Source organism: Aethina tumida, chromosome 1, assembly GCF_024364675.1.
Source record: "Aethina tumida isolate Nest 87 chromosome 1, icAetTumi1.1, whole genome shotgun sequence".
Classification (NCBI taxonomy): domain Eukaryota; kingdom Metazoa; phylum Arthropoda; class Insecta; order Coleoptera; family Nitidulidae; genus Aethina; species Aethina tumida.
In genome coordinates, this window is record NC_065435.1 from 1,996,124 (window position 1) to 2,014,219 (window position 18,096).

The 18,096-nt window shown below is 35.5% G+C and overlaps 1 protein-coding gene across 4 annotated transcripts in view; it reads left to right on the plus strand.

Annotated features, from left to right (window-relative positions):
* The window catches only part of LOC109601172 (muscle calcium channel subunit alpha-1), a 93,343-nt gene that overhangs the window by 68,536 nt on the left and 6,711 nt on the right, over positions 1-18,096 (plus strand). For 2 of the 4 annotated variants that reach the window (XM_049961894.1, XM_049961895.1), the window contains exons 2-22: positions 3,863-4,238; positions 5,180-5,285; positions 5,586-5,725; positions 7,607-7,713; positions 7,772-7,921; positions 7,976-8,175; positions 8,266-8,369; positions 8,718-9,124; positions 10,352-10,425; positions 10,477-10,628; positions 10,686-10,896; positions 10,955-11,075; positions 11,152-11,368; positions 11,425-11,507; positions 11,596-11,722; positions 12,917-13,046; positions 13,108-13,274; positions 13,333-13,420; positions 13,535-13,642; positions 15,951-16,003; positions 17,348-18,050. In XM_049961894.1, the coding sequence (XP_049817851.1) occupies positions 4,057-4,238; positions 5,180-5,285; positions 5,586-5,725; positions 7,607-7,713; positions 7,772-7,921; positions 7,976-8,175; positions 8,266-8,369; positions 8,718-9,124; positions 10,352-10,425; positions 10,477-10,628; positions 10,686-10,896; positions 10,955-11,075; positions 11,152-11,368; positions 11,425-11,507; positions 11,596-11,722; positions 12,917-13,046; positions 13,108-13,274; positions 13,333-13,420; positions 13,535-13,642; positions 15,951-16,003; positions 17,348-18,050 (3,630 nt within the window). In that variant the 5' untranslated portion in view covers positions 3,863-4,056. Of the gene's footprint in view, positions 1-3,862; positions 4,239-5,179; positions 5,286-5,585; positions 5,726-7,606; positions 7,714-7,771; positions 7,922-7,975; positions 8,176-8,265; positions 8,370-8,717; positions 9,125-10,351; positions 10,426-10,476; positions 10,629-10,685; positions 10,897-10,954; positions 11,076-11,151; positions 11,369-11,424; positions 11,508-11,595; positions 11,723-11,862; positions 11,990-12,916; positions 13,047-13,107; positions 13,275-13,332; positions 13,421-13,534; positions 13,643-14,773; positions 14,882-15,950; positions 16,004-17,347; positions 18,051-18,096 lie in introns of all 4 variants that reach the window. The other 2 variants (XM_049961896.1, XM_049961893.1) reach the window with 2 other exon arrangements.

An 18,096-nucleotide genomic window follows, 5' to 3' on the forward strand; every position in this document is an offset into this window, starting at 1 on the left:
ATTATCCTCAATAATTTCATCTCGATGCATGTCGAAAGGGCAACTTTCGAAAACGCATTAGCCGAACGTCGGAAAATATTATAAATATTGCGAGGCAACCCATATGTCTTGACATATAACCTTTTGCCCCGAAAAAGTAATTTATCTCGTCTCCATCATATACCTAAAGGTAAATTGAATCGGAGGGAAGTTTTTGAAGCGGAAATTTCGTCAAATGTCTCCGATTATTCAATACACAATTGCATTTTTAGGTAAATAAAACGGAATCGAAACATCCATTGGAAACTGATTTATTAAAAAGCAATTTCGCAAATAAAAATAAACTCATCAGAGCCTTTTTACAACAACGTAAAATATTGAGTGGCCACTATGGGGTTATTTATTTATGTTTACGATTATTGTTTGAGAAAATCAAGAATGTTTTATCGCCGTAACATAAAACGACAAATAAAATATAGATAAGTGCGGTATTAATAATACAATACCTCAGCAAATCAGGCGGTTATTTACATTGAAGGCATTCACCAAATATTAAATAAAGACTTAGGGCGAGGCATTTCAATGGAATACTCCTTCTTTATTGCCCACAATCAGTATGGCTTAAATTAAAATACCTGGCATGGGTTTCTATTAAGATAAATTAAACGAAATGAAAGAAACATTTTAAATTTGTTCTGGTTTTGTGGCGGGATTTTTGCTTCCGCAGATTAAATTTTATGAGGTCCGTAATGGGAATTCACTTGTTTTCCTTAAAACAATATTATTACATAACGGCATATTCTTCCGCAACGAGGTAAAAAGCATCGTTCCCGTAATTTATCTGGAACATTCACTTGCACGTATGCGTGCCTCCGCTCAACCTAGTTATGTACTTACGTGGCCATAAGAGCCGGAAAGTTCAGTGTATCTGGAGTAATACATGAACCACCGAAACAGTTAAGGGGGGAAAATTTCTAGAGCGCTTTGATATGGTCAGTTAATTATAACGATACTATCGAACTTTAGGCCACGATTTATATTTGACGTCAGTAAAACCGGAGATCGATACGCCGAAATTATTTTACCTCAAGCCCGGCTCCTAAATTAGGTTTTATTCCGCGGGGACAAACCCGTTTTAATGTTTATTTTTGTTTTTGATATGTTACACGACATCAATGACAAATCCTCTTTGGGGGCATCCCCGTAAAAGGAACAAATGCGATTTAAAATTTAAAAGAATTTATATACCTTTGTTTGTGTGTGTGTGTGTGTGTGTGTGTGTATGTGTGTTGTGAGCTCTTTTTTACTAATTGATGGAATTATTATGATAGATTTTAGATTCACTCAAAATAAAAATTAGTGTCAAATAAACGTTCTTTAATAAATATTTGGACATCTTAAGTCATCTTAAAAAAAGATTGGCTAAGTTTTCTTCTGAACCAATCCTTTTTGTGACTTTCTTAAACTTCTCTGTTCATGTATAAACATTAATATTAACTCACCTTCATAATTAATAATAAATTTTGAAGATTTGTAACAAATTCTTTTTGGAATCAAAATTATTTAAAATTGAAGAAACTTATGTACTAGAATTATTTTTCTATGAAGTTTAAGCTCATGTGTAGTAATTTATGGAATTTATGGAATATGGAAACCCTTTGGTGCCTTTCTTAAACCCTTCTGTTTATTTAGAAATAATAAATTTTGAAGATTTGATTGTATTTTTTTCCTAAACTTAACTTTATTTGATGAAGATATTATAATGAAGAACGTCAGTAACAAATTCTTTTTGGAAGAACTCTTCTAAAGGACCAAAATCATTTAAAATTGAAAAAGCTTATGTACTAGAATTATTTTTCTATGAATTTTAAGCTCATTTGTAGTAATTTATGGAATTTATGGAATATGGAAGCCTTTTGGTGCCTTTCTTAAACCCTTCTGTTTATTTAGAAATAATAAATTTTAAAGATTTGATTGTATTTTTTTCCTAAACTAAACTTTATTTGATGAAGATATTATAATGAAGAACGTCAGTAACAAATTATTTATGGAAGAACTCTTCTAAAGGACTAAAATCATTTAAAATTGAAGAAGCTTATGTACTAGAATTATTTTTCTTTGTATTTTAAGCAATTTTGTAATGAATTATGGAATTATTATAAAGAAGGTCAAAGCATTAAATCAGTTTCAAATTCCCATAATGGGAAAGAAGATTGACTAAACTTCTCTTCTGTCCAAAACTTTTGGTGCTTCTCTTAAAAGTTCTGTTTATTTATAAACATTAATATTAACTCTCCTTGATAATTAATAATAAATTTTAAAGATCCGATTGTATTTTTTCTAAATTAAACTTTATTTGGTGAAGATATTATAATGAAGGACGTGAGTAACACATTATTTTTGGAAGAACTCTTCTGAAGGACCAAAATCATTTAAATTTGAAGAAGTTTAATTACTAGAATTATTTTTTCTTGTATTTTAAGCTCTTTTGAAATAAATTATGAAATTATTATAAAGAAGGTCAAAGCATTAAATCAGTTTCAAATTCCCATAATGGGAAAGAAGATTGACTAAACTTCTCTTCTGTCCAAAACTTTTGGTGCTTCTCTTAAAAGTTCTGTTTATTTATAAACATTAATATTAACTCTCCTTGATAATTAATAATAAATTTTAAAGATCCGATTGTATTTTTTCTAAATTAAACTTTATTTGGTGAAGATATTATAATGAAGGACGTGAGTAACACATTATTTTTGGAAGAACTCTTCTGAAGGACCAAAATCATTTAAATTTGAAGAAGTTTAATTACTAGAATTATTTTTTCTTGTATTTTAAGCTCTTTTGAAATAAATTATGAAATTATTATAAAGAAGGTCAAAGCATTAAATCAGTTTCAAATTCCCATAATGGGAAAGAAGATTGACTAAATTTGTCTTCTGTCCAAAACTTTTGGAGCTTCTCTTAAAAGTTCTGTTTATTTATAAACATTAATATTAACTCTCCTTGATAATTAATAATAAATTTTAAAGATCTGATTGTATTTTTTCTAAATTAAACTTTGTTTGGTGAAGATATTATAATGAAGGACGTGAGTAACACATGATTTTTGGAAGAACGCTTCTGAAGGACCAAAATCATTTAAAATTGAAGAAGTTTAATTACTAGAATTATTTTTTCTTGCATTTTAAGCTCTTTTGTAGTAAATTATGGAATTATTATAAAGAAGGTCAAAGCATTAAATCAGTTTCAAATGCCCATAATGGAAAAGAAGATTGACTAAACTTCTAATCTGTCCAAAACTTTTGGTGACTTTCTTAAAATGTTCTGTTTATATATAAACATTAATACGTCTCTTCGATGATTAGTAATGAGTTTTAAAGATCAGATTGTATTTTTTCTAAATTAAACTTTATTTGGTGAAGATATTATAATGAAGGACGTCAATAACACATTCCTTTTAGAAGAACTCTTCTGAAGTTCCAAAATCCTATAAAATTGAAGAAGTTTAAGTGCCAGAATTATTTTTCTTTGTATTTTAAGCTCTATTGTAGTATTTTATAGAATTATTATAAAGAAGGTCAAAGTATTATATCGTTTACAATTTTCGGTAGTAGAAAAGAAGCATGGCTAACTCTATGGACTAAAAATTTTTATGCTTTTCTCGTGGGTAGTTATTATTGAGGAACTTCAAAGACATAAATAACGCTCTATTTCGTGAAGATAAGCAGGTTTTAATGTTTATTTGATGTTTTAATGTTCTTTTGAGATGTTACAAGACTTCAATACCAAACCATCTCTGGGTGCCAAAACTTTTGCTGTCTTTTCTGAACCAAGACGACCAGCAATGAAATACGAAGACCTGATTTATTTCTTTTGTCCACAGGATTGCAGTATGAAGTCCGGGACGCCGGTGGCGGCGGCGGCAGTGGCGCAGTTGGGGGCGGCGGCGGCGAGAACCGTCTCTGGTCCGTCCAGCAGGCATACGCAGGGTGCGCATGGCAAGGGACAATTAGCGCGACAGCAGCGACTGCAGCGACGGCGGCGACAGCAGCCACAGCGGCAACAGCGGCGACCGCGATGAGTACCGTGGGGGCGGGCGTGACGAGCCCGGGACAAGCGGGCGCCCGCACGCCGACCGCCCCCAAGCGGCCGGTGCGTAGGGGCGGCAAGCCGCCGCCCGATCGACCGCAGCGCGCCCTCTTCTGTCTCTACCTTAAGAACCCCATCAGGAAGCTATGTATCGACGTCGTCGAATGGAAGTATCCTTTTTCCGGGCCTATAAATTTGAATGGTGGAGGCTGCGAGTCCGTAAAACTGTCCACCCCCGGCGCATACGTCGCGTTTTTTTGGCGAACGGAGGAAGTGACCTCGTTTTCGGCCCGTCGCAGACTTTGGAATGTGGACAGCTGAAAACGGGATCGCCTTCGTAAATTTAGAATGGGACTAATCAAAAGTTGTGCAGCTTATTTTGTACCAATTCGTAATTACCTTAATTATGAATATTCGGTTTAGTTAACTTGTATAAACTACGGCACTGTTATATTTCGGCTCAGTTTACATTTTATGACTTTTGGCAACGCCACAGATATTTTACGGCCACCATAACAAATACATTGTATTGTATTTACCTTTTTAATAACTTAACATTCAAAGGAATGTAATAACTCTTTGAACTACGTTTGATGTTTATGATTTATTGACTCCGGGATGAAAAGATAAATAACATAGAAATGTTAACTAAATAAAAGGAGGATACACGATCATCGGATAAAAGAATGTCTTAAATTAGATAAATGGAAATAAAAATAAATGGAACATAAAAGAGGAGGTATATAAGAAGATTTTTTCTTCGAAAATTCCAATCATGATATTTTAGTATCTTACAAGCTTTAAGACATCAGAAAATTTCCAAGAAATTACACACGTGCACTTCGAAATTAATTTTATTATACCTTGATACACGGAAAGGGCACAAAGTACAAAGGGATAAATGGATTTTTGTTTGATTAAATTGTATAGGTGGTCGTACGTAATCAAAATAAACCTTAGATAACTGTAACTCAACAGCCGCCCTCCAGAAAGTTGGAGCAACGTTCGTGGATCCTTCTCAATCCGCCCTATTCAAATGTTGGAATTGGGGAAAATGATGCAAGTGGATAATTTGAAGTTCCTCAAGTGTTTTCCTTAACTTATATTACAGACCTTTCGAATGGTTAATTTTACTAACAATATTCGCGAACTGCGTTGCCTTAGCTGTTTACACTCCATTTCCCAATAGTGACTCAAATACAACAAACGCGTATTTGGTAAGTTCCAATTATATTAATTACTAGTGTTGGATTCTATGGCGATGGTGTATCATATTAATTCGGGATATCTCACTTTACTAATTAACCCATACTGTTTAGAGTCAGATTTTTAATGTCACGTTGCGGTGTTAATTAATGTTCTATTAAATTAGGGCCCCCCAATTTGGATGCCGAAATAATTTATGTTTAGCTGTAATCAAATTTTAATAATTAGCTTTCCCTATTTACATATATACCCTATATATATATATATATATATATATATATATATATATATATAATTATTGTTTGTTTCAGGAAAAAATTGAATACATTTTTTTAGTCATTTTCACAGTGGAATGCATAATGAAAATAATAGCATACGGTTTCATAATGCATCCAGGGTCGTATCTTCGTAATGGCTGGAATTTGCTCGATTTTACCATAGTAATTATAGGGTGAGTTCTTTATTTTCCCTATCTGATGTACGGGCACGTGTGACGTCAACGTTTACACGTTTTGCTCAGGATGGCATGGACGGTCTTGGTTTTTATTATCTGGACGATTTGAATTCAGAAATATTCCTGTGCTTTAGGAATTTATGTAGCAGCTTTGTTACTAACTGCATAATGCATGTACGAAATTCGCAACATAAATCACATTGATAACGGCAACACTATCGTTTTTATTAAAGCGTTTGTGATAGTGAGGCAAGAAATGCTTATCTAACATAATAAACTCGTGTTCAAATGTTGGAGATATTGAATGTGTAAGTAAAATGGTGTTATCATTCACTTATTTTCTTTTAAAATTGTTTCACTTGTAATAATAACAAAAATAATAAATTTTTATTTTTGGACAAATTTATGCATAAAATTTGGTACATTGTATGTCCTCCGTGGGCATCGATGACTATTTGACACCTCCATCAATTCTTCTTCGGGTATCATGGTCCATAGAATATAATTATCAATGTCAATTAGTAATAAATTTTGTATTACTGATTGTATTTTTTCGGTGAAGATATTATAATGAAGAATGTTAGTAACACATTCTTTTTGGAAGAACTATTCTGAAGGACCAAAATCATTTAAAATTGAAGAAATTTAAATACTATAATTATTTTTCTATGCTCTTTTGTAGTAATTTATGGAATTATTATATAGAAGGCATTAAATGTTTCAAATTCTTATAATAGGAAAGGAGATTGGTTAAACTTCTGCCACAACTCTTTTGGTGCCTTTCTTAAGCCCTTCTGTTTATTTAGAAATATTAATAATAACTCATCTTAATGATTAGTAATAAGTTTTAAAGATCTGACTGTTTTTTTCTAAATTAAGTTTTATTTGGTTAAGATATTATAATGAATAACATTAGTAACATATTCTTTTTGGAAGAACTCTTCTGAAGAACCTAAATCATTTTAAATTGAAGAAGCTTATGTACTAGAATTATTTTTCTTTGTATTTTAAGCTCTTTTGTAATAATTTACAAAATTATTATAAAAAAGGTCAAAGCCTTAAATCAGTTTCAAATTCCCATAATGGGAAAGAAGATTGACTAAACTTCTCTTCTGTCCAAAACTTTTGGCGCTTCTCTTAAAATTTCTGTTTATTTATAAACATTAATATTAACTCTCCTTTATATTTAATAATAAATTTTAAAGATCTGATTGTATTTTTTCTAAATTAAACTTTATTTGGTGAAGATATTATAATGAAGGACGTGAGTAACACATTATTTTTGGAAGAACTCTTCTGAAGGACCAAAATTATTTAGAATTGAAGAAGTTTAATTACTAGAATTATTTTTTCTTGTATTTTTAGCTTTTTTGTAATAAATTATGGAATTATTATAAAGAAGGTCAAAGCATTAAATCAGTTTCAAATTCCCATAATGGGAAAGAAGATTGACTAAACTTCTCTTCTGTCCAAAATTTTTGGTGCTTCTCTTAAAAGTTCTGTTTATTTATAAACATTAATATTAACTCTCCTTGATAATTAATAATAAATTTTACAGATTTTATTGTATTGTTTCTAAATTAAACTTTATTTGGTGAAGATATTATAATGAAGGACATGAGTAACACATTATTTTTGGAAGAACTCTTCTGAAAGACCAAAATTATTTAAAATTGAAGAAGTTTAATTACTAGAATTTTTTTTTCTTATATTTTAAGCTCTTTTATAATAAATTATGGAATTATTATAAAGAAGGTGAAAGCATTAAATCAGTTACAAATTCATTTCACTATTAAAGTTGCTCCTGCTTTTGAACACGAGTTTATGCTTTATAATATAACTGTAATAATTACATTCGTATATTAATATAATTTTTAGTATGATAAGTACGGCGTTATCATTTCTTACAAGAGATAGTTTCGATGTAAAAGCTCTGAGAGCTTTTAGAGTTCTTCGACCGTTAAGGCTAGTTTCTGGTGTTCCCAGTAAGTATATTAAAAACCTCTTAATGTGATATTTTCTAACGAAACCCCTCCCTTTTAGGTTTACAAGTTGTGTTAAACTCAATTTTACGTGCCATGGTGCCTTTATTACATATTGCTCTGTTAGTATTGTTTGTTATAATAATTTATGCGATCATTGGTTTGGAGTTATTCTCAGGAAAAATGCATTTTACATGCTACAACAGTGCAGGTACTACTAAATCATAAAGGAGTTTACGGACGCACAATAACGGACATTTTTTAGGTGAAGAAATGGATGGTGCCCACCCATGCGATCCTACTGGTGTAGGATTTAATTGTTCCGAATTGGGTTCAGACTATAATTGCACGGGACCTTGGGGAGGGCCAAACGACGGGATTACCAACTTCGACAATTTTGGTTTGTCGATGTTAACGGTTTTTCAATGTATTACACTAGAAGGCTGGACCGATGTGCTTTACAATGTAAGACTTTAAATCCACACTCACTAACGACTTGTTGTTATTATTATTATTATTATTATTATTATTATTATTATTAATCCACGATTTTAGATACAAGACGCAATGGGAAGGACGTGGCAATGGTCGTATTTCGTTTCGATGGTCATCCTGGGGGCGTTCTTCGTCATGAACTTGATTCTCGGTGTCCTCAGCGGGTAACTACAACTTAATTAATAAATACTAAGTTGCCACGGTCAATTGGCAAAAAGAATCCAACTGGACGTTATTTATAAACACAGAAAAGGCTGGAAGTTAAATAACACTGTTGAACTTTTCTGTTTGCCTAACTTGAGTGCCGCTCCGAACTTATAACGATCAACTTTAATTAACTCGCAAACTTTTATCTGGTTAACCGCAGATCTATCATCATTAAAATTTTTATCATTGCACATAATTTAGTTGCGAAACTTTTCATATTTTATAAATAAACTCCTTGATGGCATCTTCTTTCGAACTTTAATAAAACCCAACTGAACACACGATTAATAAAATGTGTTCCACAGAGAGTTCTCCAAGGAAAGAGAGAAGGCGAAGGCCCGTGGCGACTTCCACAAACTGAGAGAGAAGCAACAACTGGAGGAGGACCTGAGGGGGTACCTGGATTGGATAACGCAAGCTGAAGACATCGAACCGGAGGGCGAGAACCAGCAGAACCAGGACGCCAGGAACACGGTCACCAACGAGATGGAGTCGACGGACCAGCTAGGCGAAGAGGAGATACAGCAAGACTCTTGGTTCAAGAAGAGGAAAAAAGACTTCGAACGGGTGAACCGCAGGATGCGACGGTCGTGTCGGAAAGCCGTTAAATCGCAGACATTTTATTGGCTCATTATAGTTTTAGTGTTTTTGAATACCGGCGTTTTGGCTACTGAACATTACCAACAGCCGGTCTGGTTGGATGATTTTCAAGGTGAGTTGTTTTATTGTATTTTCACTGAGTGGAAGCTGGAAATAAAACTCGGCGGGAACATTTTATAAAATGACCAAAAAAAATTGTGAATTCTAAAGAAATTGAAGTAAGTTACTGTACGCTTGAATCGTGTTACATCAAATTGATTTTCCAGAAGTTGCCTTCGCAATTAAAGCAGTTTCATTGCTCTTTTTATTTCTTGCTTTAAAAAGTGGTAAGTTTCAAATATCTTACGTAGTAGTTTCGATGCATAAAACACCACATAAAGTTGGAGGAATGGTTGGTTTATTCAACTAGTAAAAGTTTCGGATTAAGGAAGGCTTAAAAACTCGTAACATCAAGTGTTACGTATAAGATAATAATATCGGGATTAAAAGTTACTGCGCACTTTACGAGAGAAGTTTGCGGTAAATTAAATTTTACATTTGTAGCAAGAAGGAACAACACAAAGTTATTCTGGAATTATCAGCCTAACAATTATTTTTTTAGATTAATAAATAATCTTGATAAATGATAAACCATCAATGTTTGAGGATGTTCCATAATTGAAATAAACTCACGATCAAAGTACCTCATTGGCTTTTTATTTTTTGTTTTGGTATTTTTTAATTAAGTAAGTTTAAAGTTTTTTTCTTTATCTTTTCAAAAAAATTAATAAAAGATTCAATGCCTATATCCAGTGGTGGAAAAAAGTATGGAATATTTATATTACTTAATGTTTTTCCTAATCTGTTGCAAATCTCAACAAATTTAAATTACTGTAAGGTCGGTCCGTCAATCATAATAAGCATTATATTATATAATGTTATTTATTTTAATTTTAATTAAAAAATTCTAAAAAATGAAATAAAAAAATCTTGAATTTATTTTTTTCCTGCTAAACAAAGAAGAAAGATTATTCCATACTTTTTTCCACCACTGTAAATACATAAAAGTTTAATATCCTTAACTTTTTAACGTGAGTTTATTTGGATACTGCATCGTTGATTATAGTTGCTTAAAATCAATGGTGGTATGATAATAGATTTCAGGAGATATTGATAAATAATTGACCTTGATAATTACCAATGGATAACCACGAACACTGTCATGGAAACAAACACAAACTTTCCTGTTTTTTCTTCCAACCCTCGCTACTACTTTTTAATAAAAAATCAATTTTAAAACACCCCAACTTTGTTCATTAATTATTATAAATTACTATGTTTGTGAATTTCTTTGTTGCAGAGTACACGAATATGTTTTTCATTGCCCTTTTTACAATGGAAATGTTGTTGAAAATGTATAGTTTAGGTTTTCAAGTAAGTTGACGTACTAAAACAAGTCTCCCTTTTAAAGTCGATATTTTTTAGGGTTACTTTGTTTCGTTGTTTAACCGTTTTGACTGTTTTGTTGTTATTGGAAGTATTACGGAAATGGTCCTGACCAACACACACGTAATGCCTCCTTTGGGTATATCTGTACTTCGTTGTGTTAGACTTCTTAGAGTTTTTAAAGTTACCAAGTAAGAGGACAATTTCATCACAAAGTACTGTCGACACGAACATTATTTTATTTTTAGATATTGGCGATCGTTGTCAAATTTGGTGGCGTCGTTGTTGAATTCGATACAATCAATCGCTTCGTTACTGCTGTTACTTTTCTTGTTTATTGTTATTTTTGCGTTACTGGGAATGCAAGTGTTTGGCGGAAGGTTCAATTTTAAGGAGACCCAGGAGAAATCCCGTTTTAATTTTGATAGCTTCTGGCAGAGTTTACTGACTGTGTTTCAGGTAAATCTCATTCAACTTAAATATAGATAAAAAATAAACAGTATTGATCGTTTTGCAGATATTAACAGGTGAAGATTGGAATGCCGTAATGTATCAAGGCATTGCTGCGTATGGAGGTGTGAAGTCGCCCGGTGTTTTAGCTTGTATATATTTTATTATTCTTTTTATTTGTGGTAATTGTATCCTTTTTACACAAAGTAGTACCATAGTTGCTGCATCTTTTATTGTTGTTTGTTTTCCTTAATTCACCATCAGATATTCTGTTAAACGTTTTCTTGGCTATCGCTGTAGACAACTTAGCTGACGCCGAATCATTGACGGCAATCGAAAAAGAGGAAGAGGAGGAAGCCGAGAAGCAAAAATCAAAAAGTCCCACTCCCAACGGAGAGGAGGAAATTGAAGAAGAGGAGCATAGCATCGAGGAAGAGGAGGAAGAGGAGACCGAAGAGGAAGGCAATTACGATTCAGAAAGGTATAACTTCTGGTGCCAACTTAGAAGTAATTTACACCGTTGATTATCGCACACAGATCTGATCACGACGAAGAGACCGAATTCCAAACGAAAGACGAGGACACAGAAGGGGAAATCGAGGAGGAGCGCCGCAGTAAGGGTAGGTTAAGTTTCAGGTGTAACTTTAATTTTACTAGGCAAGGCAAGGGATGTGAATAAATGGAAAAACAATGAAAAATAATTTTCAGACGACGAAGATGATTTAGAAACAAAAGAAACAGCCCGACCTCGACGTTTATCCGAGGTCACAATAGTAAAGAAAGTTCGGCCAATTCCAAAAGGGAGTGCCTTCTTTATATTTTCTTATAAGAACAGGTAGGCCCCTAAAAACGGGACATGGCTGCTGAAGCGGGCGCCCCCCCTTCGTACCTTCAAAAACCGTATCGCGTGGCCCGTAAACTCCAGCAGCTATGTAGTCTAGATTAAATTGTAATGTGTGGTGTGTGAACTTACAGATGACGGTGACGGTGACACCGATGAGGCGGCCGCGCCGCCCCCACGTCGTATGTCAGAACAAAAAAACTCACAGAAATTACCGATACCGCCGGCCACATCTTTCTTCATATTTTCTCCTACGAACAGGTGAAATGTGGTAGACAGTGGTGCAGTAGGTCTTGCTCAAAGTGTGTCGCTTGCACCCTGTTGCGCACATAGTGTGGCCCCCCCCGCACTGATTTTACCGTTTAGTTGACGGCTGGCAAATGTACCCATAGTTTTTTTTTATTTTTTGAGTGACAAGCTTGTGTCCCACCGATCTACGTCTCAGGAAATTCATCCACTGTTTGAGTCTCGAATGGTCGAAGTTCGCTGTTCCAGGCTTAAGTCAGCTCTTCAAAAAAAACTCTTCATTATCGACACCAATTTGATCACGTTAATTGGATTTGGTCTCGTGCATTCCCCTTAAATCGGCGAATAAAATTTCACACGGAACTGGAGAAGCGACGTTTGTTCAAGGGTCGATGTCCTTATTCGGTCATGTCGTAATTTCGTAGTGTGCAAATTCCATTGATTGGTCACGGGCGATAATACCCAGGAACACAATTCGGGCACGTACTCCATCCATGGATTGGAAATCTGACGTCGTCGTAAAATTAACTGAACTTAAATGTTGGGTATACACATCCACTTGTATCACCAGAACACCTCTTTGTTCGTTTTGTGTTGTGAGTTGGAGGAAATCATCGGTCAATGACGTGATTGATTCCAACTTACTTGTAGTATAATCAGAATTCAAAGTGTGGCTTTTTCATTAATAAACTTACTGTTTGTGTCCCCTTGAACACCTTACTAGAACACTCTTATAATCATCATCATCACACCCTCACTCGACCATGTTTTTGTTTCTCACCGAGTTCTTGTAGCACCACGTTTGTTAGAATACAATACAGTGTGCACTGGGAGGTAGAGGATTTTTTTGGTCGACTCATAATTAAGAGACCAACGACGACGTTATTTTTATTTTTTCAACTCACCCGCCAATATCCCGGGTTAACACCTTTTGATTTTTAGGTTTCGGGTGTTCTGTCACTGGCTTTGCAATCACAGCGCCTTTGGAAACGTCATCCTTGTGTGCATCATGGTTTCCTCCGCCCTTCTGGCCGTGGAGGACCCGATTAACTCCGAATCGGAAACGAACAAAGTAAACATCTTTGAATAATTGTAACATAAATTGGTTATTACCTACCTGTGTTTTATTTCAGGTCTTGCAGATATTCGATTATGTGTTTACGGCCGTATTCTCGATTGAACTGCTGCTGAAAACAATATCCTACGGGTGTATTTTACATGATGGTGCCTTTTTACGTTCTGCATTTAACGTTTTGGATCTGGCTGTCGTTTGTGTCTCCATTGTTTCAATTTTCAGCAGGTAATCTTGAAGGTTTTTGATGGTAGTTTGGCACAAATTAAACTTTTGTGGCTTGCAGCAAAGGAGCCATGTCAGTGGTGAAAATTCTTCGAGTTCTGCGCGTGCTGCGTCCACTGAGAGCCATAAACCGTGCGAAGGGACTTAAGGTAGGTCGAGCTGTGTTTAACACGATGTGATGTAGCATAGCTAGCGATAAGTGGTGAAGGCGTCACGTCACAACGGACTCCAGACCTCAATCTGACAAATATATCTATCTTTAGCACGTAGTCCAGTGTGTGATAGTCGCGGTTAAGACCATCGGCAACATAGTATTGGTCACATGTCTCCTACAGTTCATGTTCGCGGTAATAGGAGTCCAATTGTTTAAGGTAGGCACCAGCAGTCCGTTGTTGTTCAAAGCAAATGCACCTATGGGTATGGGTAGCCCTACTACGAGCCCTCTGCAACAGTATTAACCCTGTCTGTGGTGGGGAGCAGCGAGCCAACCGTTTTGGTTCCATTAACCCGCATGTCTCGCTCAGCGCTAGCGTGCTGTGTGTGTGAGAAAACAATAGCCGATTCCGTATTCCGAAAAGATACACCGGATGAGGTTCCCTTTGCTCCGCATTTACGCTCACCCTTTTAAATGGAACACTGCTACATGCTTCAGTCCTTGACCAATCCAACCACCTCAACACCTACATTCTTAGCTTAACCCTTTGTCTATAGTCTGCCTCCATCGATTGACCATCATTTACAAAAGAGCTGTATTATAATTTCATGTTGATGTCACCAATTATAATACCGGTCTTAATTAGGTCTTACCCCGGGGGATCCCCACACATTAGTCGACGATGTAAAATGGCAACCTTCCAATCGGCCAATCACAGAACCACAGAAATACTGAATCGTGCGTCCCTTTCCACCGTTTAGAAGATCGAGCATGACCTTCCGCCACTTCAACATGTAAATAGTTTTCAGGGTTGCGATCGGTGATCGACTGACGCGTGTTCCATTTAAACGGTCGAGTGGCCTTTAAGCCTAGTTGTCTTTCAGCCGCCTCAAGACCGAATCAGTTCAGTACCTCGAGCCCTGACCATTTATATTTATTATTTGGGGGTGCACTTGTAGTCATATCTAGGGGTAGGGCACCGCAGTTTACGACACGAAACCATCGGGAGTTGATGTGTATTTGAATTGTGCGACGGTCGCAACAGACACCCAGGGTGCATTTGACGTCTCGGCCGCCAATTCAGCAGTTTTATCCCAATTCAGTGGTGGATCGGAGTCGTTACCCTTGGGTTATTGTTGCGTTTTTTGATTCGTGCTGGGTTAAATTGTGTGGAGGAGGACAGAGTGACGGTGGATTGGGATAGAGTTGTTTGATTAGCGGCCAGACTGGCTGCGCGTTGCCCAACCGACAACCTACCACTGATTACCAACGCCTAGCTTCGATATTTACCTACCTCTTACTGACTATTTCGTTTTTATTCTTTCATGCCGAATCTTCCTATGGCTAGTATGTAGTGAAATGCGTGATAGTAGCCATAAAAACGATTGGCAATATCATGCTGGTTACATACCTTCTGCAGTTCATGTTCGCTGTGATAGGAGTGCAGCTCTTTAAGGTAAATCTCTACGAGCTTCTAGCTGCACAGTGACGGTAGATCTGCATGTACTGGATGTAGCTGGAAAAATTATAGCGGCATGTATAGACTACGCGCCGCAGTTGCCGAACACAGCTCACAGATTACACGCAACTCCGTCTCACTCAACTATTATTATTACTATTTTAATTCTCTGTTGTAATTGTTGTTGTTCTTTTCACTGTACTGTTGTCTGCTGTCTGCCGTTCGCCGTCTGCAATCTGCGGCTGCTGTTCCGTTTATCTAATTTCACTTTATATATGTATATGTATGTTTTATTTATTCAATTTTATATTAGACTGAATGTTCCGAATTTGATGCACCACAGGGTGATTTTAGTTAAAGATGTGCTTCATCATTCAGGCTGATATATTTTGAAGTTCAATGGACTAGCCTTTCGCCTGTACATGGCACTTTTTAAATGTAATGCTGGCTTTTCATTGATACGTGCTACATTCGCCAGCAAAGCACGTTAAGCACACGCAGTGTCTTCAGCAGGCTAAGGCTTATAAACTTGTCACTTTTTTGCAGGCGGATATTAATTTTGTCATGTGCAATGTCAACGCAACAGTTCTAACAAGATAGAACTAGTAGTCGTTCAACTATTTACTCATCTTATATTTAATGTTGTTATGTATAATATTTTACTAGTTATGACTACAAGTGCAATAATTGTATGATATCACCGTTAATAATATTTTCTTATTTATTGTTAATTAGTATCTAGCACGTTTATTTGCATGCTTTCAAATGTTTGTGGAGGGATGACCATCAAACGTTGTCGGAAGTTTTAACATTCAAATGTTTTGTTTGATGGTCATAACTTTGTGTTTACATCACCATCACATTTTGCGCATGTTGTTACTTGTTCTAATATTATCCTAGTCCTGTCTAAATAACATGTAGACTTCGTACCCACCTTGGCTGCTCAATCTGTGTCTTTTGAAATGTTATCTAAAACATGACAGCAAAAGCATTTCAGACACACAGATTGTTTGTTCTGGTGAACTTTGTTCATTAATTTAAACTTTTTTGTTCTTGTAACTTTTAGGGAAAGTTTTCTCATTGTACTGACGCTTCCAAGTTGACAGCTGCAGATTGCAAGTAAGTACTCAACTACAAATACAAAATGACGTACAGTCTTTTGAAGTGGGTAATATGTATTATTTCAAAAATCAGAATACCAAAAGCATTATCTTAAAGAAAAATATTAATAATAATAAACAATATAATCTTCTGCATATATTAAATAAAATTGTACCAACAACAGAAACCATAAAAAACTAATATCATCAAATTACTGCGAATATTTCCAATCAATATTTGGTCCTTCTTCCTTGTGCTACAAACAGCTTCAACCGTCCTGGCGTACTCAAAATTAATGAATGAATAAATTCTTGATCCACAGTTTGTCATTCTATTCTAACATTATCAAGCTCCTTCAACTCTTCAGACAGGTTGTTTCGAGTGTAATACATACAGGTTCAATTGGATTGCAGTCTGGTAAATCAAAGGATTGCTGCATCTGAGTAATGTCAGGATTTTGCAAGGCCAAATATAAAAGCCTCGAACAGTGAGGTTGGGCATTGTTGTCTGTAACAACTAAATGTGGTCCAAATTCTTGAGCAAATAGAATAATAATTGATTAAATGATCAAATCATAGTTTCTTGATTTAATATGTGCAACTCCATGCATGTCTCTAAAAAAATTCCACCCCAGACTCTTACCAAACCACCTCCAAAAGTAACAGTTGGAGCCATGTTTTGCTCTCTCAACCTTCAAATATGACTAGCAAGTTATAATAATGTGCAACTGGACTTATCTGGCAACAAACAATTAGATTTGCTCTGCTAGAACTCGATACTCTCTGTTTAACAGAGGCAGTTAACGTCTTCTGACTCAAAGACTAGCTTCAGGCAAGCTTCTTCAGATGATAGACAGACCTACAGTAATTCTAACGTCTGATAAAGTGTAATAAATGATGCTTGGAATTATTAATGGTAAACTGGTAATGCCAATACAGGACATGGCCGTTTTCTGACTGACACATTTTCTATATCTAAGCTTCCTCAGAGGATGTTAACGTCTTCTGGTTCAAAGACCAGCTTCGGGCAAGCTTCTTCTGATGATAGACAGAACTACAGTAATTCCAACGTCAGTAGGAAGCTTGGATATGGAAAATGTGTGAGTTTCACAGAATCAGAAAAGAGTCATGTCTTCTAATTGTCGACCACCATCATGTCCTATATTGGCATTACCAGTTTACCATCAACAATTCCAACAATTACATGATAAATACACGTTTATAACTTTCTATGTATGTATTATATTTAATAACGTCTTGATAATATTTTTAAAACCATCTGGAAATATTAAATTATCCACTTCAAAAGACTCGAAATATAGTTATCTAGGTCCTGCAATTAATTATTTTTTTTTTGTTTTAGTGGAACATATTTGGTATATTCAGACGGTGATATAAACAAGCCGGAGATGAAAGATCGTAGTTGGGAGCCGAATCGGTTTCACTTCGACAACGTGGCAAAAGCAATGCTGACGTTATTTACGGTGTCCACATTTGAAGGATGGCCGGGACTGTTATACGTTTCAATAGACTCAAATGAAGAAAACAAAGGACCAATTCACAATTACCGCCCCATTGTAGCAGCGTATTATATTATATACATTATTATAATAGCCTTTTTCATGGTTAACATTTTCGTTGGTTTCGTTATCGTTACATTCCAAAACGAGGGTGAACAAGAATACAAGAACTGCGAATTGGACAAGAACCAGCGTAACTGCATCGAATTCGCTTTGAAGGCCAAACCTGTCAGACGTTACATTCCCAAGCATCGCATCCAATACAAGGTTTGGTGGTTCGTCACCTCCAGACCGTTCGAGTATGCGATATTCACGTTGATCTTGACCAACACAATAACGTTGGCGATGAAGTACTACAACCAGCCGGCGATTTACGAGGCCTTCTTGGACAACTTGAACATGATTTTCACCGCGGTCTTCGCCATGGAGTTCGTCTTCAAACTGGCGGCCTTCAGAGTCAAGAACTACTTCGGAGATGCATGGAATGTGTTCGATTTTATTATAGTACTGGGAAGTTTCGTGGACATTGTCTATCAGGACGTCAACGTAAGTTGACCCCTCAATTTATCTTTACCTATCTAATTTGTTGTTT